This window comes from Solenopsis invicta, unplaced genomic scaffold, assembly GCF_016802725.1.
Source record: "Solenopsis invicta isolate M01_SB unplaced genomic scaffold, UNIL_Sinv_3.0 scaffold_936, whole genome shotgun sequence".
NCBI classification, from domain to species: Eukaryota; Metazoa; Arthropoda; class Insecta; order Hymenoptera; family Formicidae; genus Solenopsis; species Solenopsis invicta.
In genome coordinates, this window is record NW_024105400.1 from 244 (window position 1) to 8041 (window position 7798).

Below are 7798 nucleotides of genomic sequence, written 5' to 3' on the forward strand. Positions count from 1 at the left end.
GAATAAAACTATATTTTTAATAAAATTTCTAATGGTATTTTTAAAGCTTCTGAACGCAAGAAAATTCTAAATCAGGAAAATTCTAAACAATAAATTAAAAATATATAATTTTGTAAGAAGGTACTGTGTTTTCTTTAAACTAAACTAATTTTTACAATTATTTTTATGGATAGCCATATTACAACCACTTTTTTTCTTCCACTGATTATGCAGTGCATTAATTTTTATAAATCACGTTCTAAATAATAAATATTTCATTACTTTGAGTCTAGAATCTGTCAAACAACACTCTGACAAATATAATTGTTCAGTTTCAATAGAAAATATTAATTATAAACAAAATTGTTGAATAAAATGTAAATGGGTGCCATATTACCCTCTTCTCCTCTAACATTTGTAATGTAGCACATTCACGTATATTGAAAGCACAACTTGTAAAATATGATTTGTTATAAAACAAATCAAATTACTTTTAACTATTTTTAAGGTTCAAAAACTATTAAACAAAAAATATTTGCAAATCATATTTATTATAACTTAAGTTATTCCTAATGTACAATAATATGCTGAACGAAAAATGTTGAGAAAGTTTCAAGTAAATGGAAAATTTCGCAGTTTTCTTATATTCTTAAACTTAATTTACACCGCTGTGTGAAGAATCGGAAAAACGATTAACTTATTATGATGATATGGCAACTTCATTAATTTTAAATTAATCCTATCACATGGCCAAGATTTAATTTGTTTATTTTTTTCAATCACTGTTATACCGAATTCTGTTGATTCTATAGGATCTGAATATGCATTACCAATCGGTGTTAATTGCATGCCAATAACGTATGTTACATTGTTAGATACCGCAAAATTAACAGCTTCTATCATGGTTCCATCGTTCAACATACAGCAGCAATTCTGTTCATTATCACAATTTAGAGAAAATGAATTTTTATGCATTATTTTGTATTGTTTTATATAACTTCTAACGTTATCAAGAGGTCCATCACGGTGGTGCTTTTCCAAATTAAAATGATTTGGTTTTCTTACATCACTGGAAATTTTTGCACCATACTCCGAAAGCCTACGAGCAATTTGCTGTAATGGTTTCTCGTCTTTCTAATTAATTTGGTCAAAACGCCAAGAAAATTTTCAAACGGAAAGGCACTGAAGCCATCTACAGGTCCGTACTGTCTGACATCGGCTGCGAGATGTAGCAAATTATGTATGTTATGACTAATATATTTTTCTCCATATAATAACTCGAAGTTTTCAACAAATTTTTTTAGAAGTTCTTCCGCGTATGTAACATTTGCAACATCAACACGAGTAAGGATTGGACTGGCTAGTATTGTTATTGCAGCGTGTAGCGTTAAAAAGTGATCATATAATTCTTTTTTTAAAACAGTTTTCAGAACTATTGGCCCCAGATACAATAAGAACTGACGAAACTCTGTAGCTTTCCATAATTTTACAAAATTTAATGACCTTGGTTTCCTAAAAAAATCAGACGATATGTTTTTTCTTAAATTAATTAATTCGTCCGATATTTTATTAATACTATTTGTTGGTAACCGTACATTCAATGGTCCAGACATCCACAAGCATATTAATTTACGCATAGTTCCCAGACAAACAAGATGCATATAATCGAGTACGACGTTACTTACTAAGCCTAAACGCGGGATTTGCACAAGATTTGTTTCTCCAGTTTGATAATCAAGATTATATGCGTGACGTTTAAAAAGCTCATCAGTTCTTAAAGTTAAATTTTGAACTCCGGGAAAACAGATAGTATTTTCCACACGTTTGCCTTCGATAACGCATTTCGTGCAACTGTCGAATCCAGTGTGATATTTAACCTGTAATACGTACGCTTTTGCCGGTGCGTCGCAAATTAAACCTTTGATTTTAATATTATAAAAATTGTTATTGAACTGAATGCCATTATCAATCAATTGCGTTGCTTCATTTATAAACATTTCTAAGAATGTATTTGAATTATCCGGTTTTCCTTCTCCGAAATATATGCCTATCACATAGATTTGTTTACAGAGCGTATCCGAACATAATATCGGCCACATAGTTTTTCCCGAAGATTTTCCTACAGTTGCCCCGTCAATATTTATGAACAAGTCAATATTCTTCTCTGTATAACCTGTTTGTTCGCGGTTTTTTATTATAGTTGAAACAATGTTCGCAAAACCATTATGCCAATATTTTCCTTTACCCATTGAATGCACTTCAGTAATTCTAGGGGTCTTAAGGAGAGTCCTGCAATCTTTAGGAAAATTTTCCGACGTGTGCTTCCTCAAAATACGAAGAAGTGCATTGACTGAGTTGGCGGAGGGCTTAAATTCTTTAACCCACCCAATGAAAGCTGTTAAGAATGTCTCTGACTCTTCAGTAATGACTGATTGATAGTCCAACAGTTCGCTTTCATTAATAATTTCAGTTAATAATTCCTCCGACGATTCGTCGTTACTTAAATTAGCCAAATATTCATCACTAATTGCACTACCGATTGCATTATCAACAAATCCGTTTGTCGCAGTCAGACATCGAGCAATAAAATCATTATTGGCATTGGAATTGGAACTGGAACTGGAATTGGAATTTGCATCGTGAGGAGGTGGTTTTTGTACAGTCGCCAAGCTTTGTCCGATATCTTTATTTTCAGGGAAAAGCTCTTGTTCAGTTGAAAAATGTTGGTCAATGTTCTCGTCATCTCTATGAACTAATGCTTGTTCAAAAATTCTGCGTAAATCAGATGCGGTTTTTCGTTGAATTAAACGACGTTTATGCCGATCAGAATATAAACGGCTGGGTTTCTGAATCCAGCCCATAACCTGTGAAAGAGTGTGTATGTCTCATTTCACTTTTTATTTATTTCTTTATTGTAATTATAATAAAAAGACATTTAAATACAACAATTAAAATTTATGGTAATCAAAGAAATTAAGATAATAAAATAATTAAATTCGAAATAAAAAAACGAATGGCAGTTCAATTTATTTTCTCATTAATTTATACCATAACCGCACCAATTTTTTTTAACATGAAACTAGTTTCCATACATTTCAAACTTACTTTTCGATTCAATATACTTTAAATTACTTTAAAAGCATAATAGCAATATTTATTTTATTTTTAAGTCTTCGGTATATTATAGCATGTTTATAAGAATAGGGAGAAGGAGTAGTAGTCTGATCATAAATACTTAAACATTTTAATAAGCTTTTAAGAGGGCAAATACTCGATGGTGATTGCAAATTTACAAACAATTGCTTGATCACGTCACGACTTTGAGATATTCATTATTTATTTTATTAGTCATGATTACGTAATATGTAAAAATGTGTATTATTGTATAACTTAACCCGGTAAAAAATTCTTCATACATGAACATATATAAATATATATAAATCTACATAATTATATACGAAATATGTCCATATATTATATATGTTTATACTAAGTTCTTTATTTTGTAAAATTTCTATTTGGTGAAAGAAAAATAATAGTAATAATGAAAAAACAAAAAATAATGGAAAGAATGATTTTCGCATTGTTTCTTTGACAAAAAGTTAAGTTTGAAGAAATGAATCAAAATTACTCATATATTATCATATATAAACTTTTAATCATGAATATATATAATTATATATGAGCATTTTTGTCATATTTTCAATAGTTAACTTTTTTAAAAGAAACAATACGAAAATTATCCTTTTCATTATTTTTCGTTTTCTCATTATTACTATTAATTTTCTTTTACCAAATAAAAATTTTACAAAATAAAGTATCTTAGTATGAACATATATGGACATATTTTGTATATAATTACATATATTTATATATATTTATATATGTTCATATATGGAAAACTTTTCACCGAGTTGTAATTAATTTGACTACAATTTTTAGTTAATTTTATATCGCTATTGTTTTTAAAGAACTTATATCTATTTAAAATAAATTTAACAGGATTTATAATATTAAATATTAATGACTGTAGATGGCAAATGAGGGTTTATGTGGTTCTTAATGTATACTGGTATAAAACCTTATAGTTTATTTAAAAGACATGTGCCTGATTCAATGAACGTTTTGGTTCAAATTCAACAATCGTAAAAATTGGCAGTAGTACATTCAATCTCTCAATCTCGCATGGGAGTCAAAATCCTAGTGTAAGTCAGTCACAGTCGGATACTCAGCCAATTAAGTAATTAATGGACTGAGAAGTCCTATATGTGACAACCAAAAATTTTAAATTTTTATGTCAAAAATATATAAAGTAAGATTATAATTATCAGTAATGATGCAAAGCAAAGGACGAAATCCCGTTATTAATATGTATAACAAACAGTAGACAAATTATGATTGATCAAATTATACAATAAATAAGTTTTAAAAAAGAGCAATAAATAACTTAGTCAAATATGAGGCCCACCATTGAATCAGGTACATCATGTCTTTTATATAAACTGTGTGATTTTATACAAATACACATTAATACGCAGTAAGAACCACGTTGACTCTTATTCGCCCTTTACAATTATTGATTTTTTATATATAAAAGATGGAAAGTAAAATCAATTAAAATACTAAGAAACGTTTTAAATTAAAAAAACCTAAAAAATTCTGTTAAATTTATGAAAATTTCTTAATCGATATCAATTGATTTTAAACATGTGAGAAAATTCAGCAGTTTAATTTGAAACATATACCTACAATAAAATATGATTAAAATAGAAAAGTCCAATAGGACTCCTATTGGAGTCCAATAGGATTCCAATAGGATTCATGCACTGGTTCGAATTTACTTTTTTTTTCTAAAAAAGACAGAAATTTCATACATCTTAAACATGTGAGATGGCTGATAAAGAAAACTGCTGTACACTGAAAAAAGAGCTTCGTAATAGCTACGAAATGTTAAGTGAAATAATGCCAATTAAATATTTGATTAATATAATCAAAAATAATTTTATCTTCCTAAATATGTAGTAATTAAGTATAAATAAATTTGGTAATACTTACTAAATATTTAGAAAAGTAAAATTAATTTTTGGTTATATTAACAAAATATTTAATTAGCATTATTTCACTCAACATTTGTTAGCTATTACCAAACATTTTTTTCAGTGTACGCGTGTGTGTGTTACATGCAGCAGCCGCGTGTCAAAGAAATGACAATCGTCACACACATATATACATGCACAGAACTCGCATGCAGCGGTGCTCAGCGTGCGACACGGGATCATGCACGAACTTCCGAACCCTAGTAGGGCTCCCGTGTCGCACGTTGAGCACCGCTGCATGTGAGTTGTGTGCATGTGTATTGTTATTTCTTTGACACGCGGCTGCTGCATGTAACACACACACACACACACACACACACACACGAAGTGTGATGAGGATATATCAACACAATTCAAACAACGCAATGATTGAAGTTTTAAGTACTGATGTACCGTTGTGGCTGAAGATTGCAACTACAAGTTTACTCTATGTATCACTCTTTCTTTCGACAATTAAGTTTACACTATGTTTTACTTATTACCTCGAGCTCTTATAGAGCCGAAATTGCAATAAAACGTAGCAATATCTTTTAACATTTAACAATTTAACACTTTGAGGTTACGAGTACTTTAGAAGTCCATGAAGCTGTTTGTTAATTTGAAATAATTCTTACCTCGGCAAAATTTTTTATTCCGTTATTTCCTCTGTCCGCGCGATCAACACTCGACTGGAACGACCGGCACAACAACGCGACTTCCTTTTGTCTCGTCAGCCTCGTGGCTCTCGTAGCTCGTGTCTTCTTCTTCTTTTGGCTGTTAGATTTCCAATTATTAAAATACTCAAAATACCATATACTTTCAAAGATATCAAAACTTACCAGCTCGCCGCTCGAGTCACACACGTACGCACACACGGAAGCACTAACATGCACGCATCATCGTGCACGCATCAGCACGCATGGTCGATTGTTGCGCAAGCGCGTTCTGCATGGGAGATTGCGTTTGGCGCTTGCGGCGCGGCGTTTGAAAACATTATTTGTTCTTGGCTACAGTCAACGTGACGTTACAAGTGCTTCGAAGCATTTGAAGCAATGTCAAAACCTCGATCCTTATACATTCTCAGTTTAAGATGCAAGAAAACAATGATAAGTATTACATATATTACATATATTTTATATATATATATCTTTTAATAAAAACTATATTAATAAAAACTACATATATATATTTTTAATAAAAACTAACTATTAAAAAATAAACTGCTTCGTATCGCATTAATATCGTAAAATATCGCATTAAGAAATTTATATTTTTATGCCTGTGTTGTGTATATATTTTCACCAATTAAGTATACAAAAATAAGTTTTAAAAATTTCCAAAAACTGATGACTGGAACATATTTTAATAAACGTGTTTAAGTTTTAAAATATGCGATGAATTGTGTAGTGATAAGTTGGTTTACAAATATATAAAAAAGTTAATTTCTAACTTATATGCAAAGTTTAGTCCATTTTTAGTGTCATTTCGGCAAAACTACGATTTAGCACGCAATATTGCTGCAATTTTACATCAATATAAAACATTGCATTCTAATATTCTTTGCAATATTGTATTGTGATATATGATGTTACAATATTACTGTAATATCACTGCAATATTGTACTATGATATATCATATTGCAATATTACAACAATATCAAAGTAATATTACAGTGTGATACCTCGCATTCTAATATTGCTGCAATATTACTAAAGTATTGTATTGTGATATACCATGTTACAATATTACTGCAATATCACTGCAGTATTGGAATATGATATATAACAATACAATATTGCTGCAGTATTACTGCAATATTGTATTGCGATATATCATGTTACAATACTACTGCAATATCACTGGAATATTGTACTAAGATATATTATATAGCAATATTGCAGCAATATCAGAGTAATATTACAGTGTAATACCTCGCGTTCTAATATTGCTGCAATATTACTTCAATATTGTATTGTAATATACCATGTTACAATATTACTGCAATATCACTGCAATATTGCAATATAATGTATCACAATATAATATATTTGCAATATCACTGCAATATTGCAATATGATATATGACAATACAATATTGCTGCAATATTACTGCAAAATGTATTGTGATACTTCACGTTACGATATTGCAGCAATATTACTGCAATATTGCAGTGTGACGTATCACATTGTAATATTGCAGCGATATTACCACAATATTACAGTGTGATATATCACACTGTAATATTGGTGCAATATCGCTGCAATATTACAATATCGCTGTAATATTATTGCGATATTGCAATATTGCTGCAATATTGCTGCAATATTACGTGCTGTGTGGGCTAGTACATGATGCATTGAATGCTACAATTCACAGCTATACCATATATTTAATGTATTTTTGGTTAAAACAAAATAAAAAGTTTTATTTCTTAGTTAATCCAGCTATAAAGAACAAATCTGTTAATTAGCGGTCCCGGTCACATACAATGAGTACATTCAATATTACGATCATTCATAGAGCGGCTAAACAGCAATTGAATATGATTAGTTTCTACTTTTAGAGCTAATCAATTACATTTAATTGCTCCTTAGCCGGTTTGTGAGTAATCTTAATACTAAATGTATCCATTGTATGTTACCGGTACCGTTATAATTAGCGGTACCGGTAACATACAATGGGTACATACGGATTTGTTCTTTATAACCAGACAGTAAAACTTCTTATTTTGCCTTCACCAGA

At 30.1% G+C, this 7798-nt stretch overlaps 1 protein-coding gene across 1 annotated transcript; it reads right to left on the bottom strand.

Moving 5' to 3' along the window:
* Nucleotides 1-517: 517 nt before the first annotated feature.
* On the bottom strand, nucleotides 518-6137 carry LOC113006042. Its single transcript, XM_039459607.1, has 3 exons — nucleotides 5894-6137; nucleotides 5690-5828; nucleotides 518-2843 (listed from the first exon to the last, which is right to left on the bottom strand). Exons 1-3 carry the CDS (start codon nucleotides 5941-5943, stop codon nucleotides 1041-1043), a joined length of 1992 nt encoding a protein of 663 aa, XP_039315541.1. The 5' UTR covers nucleotides 5944-6137; the 3' UTR covers nucleotides 518-1040.
* Nucleotides 6138-7798: the final 1661 nt, after the last annotated feature.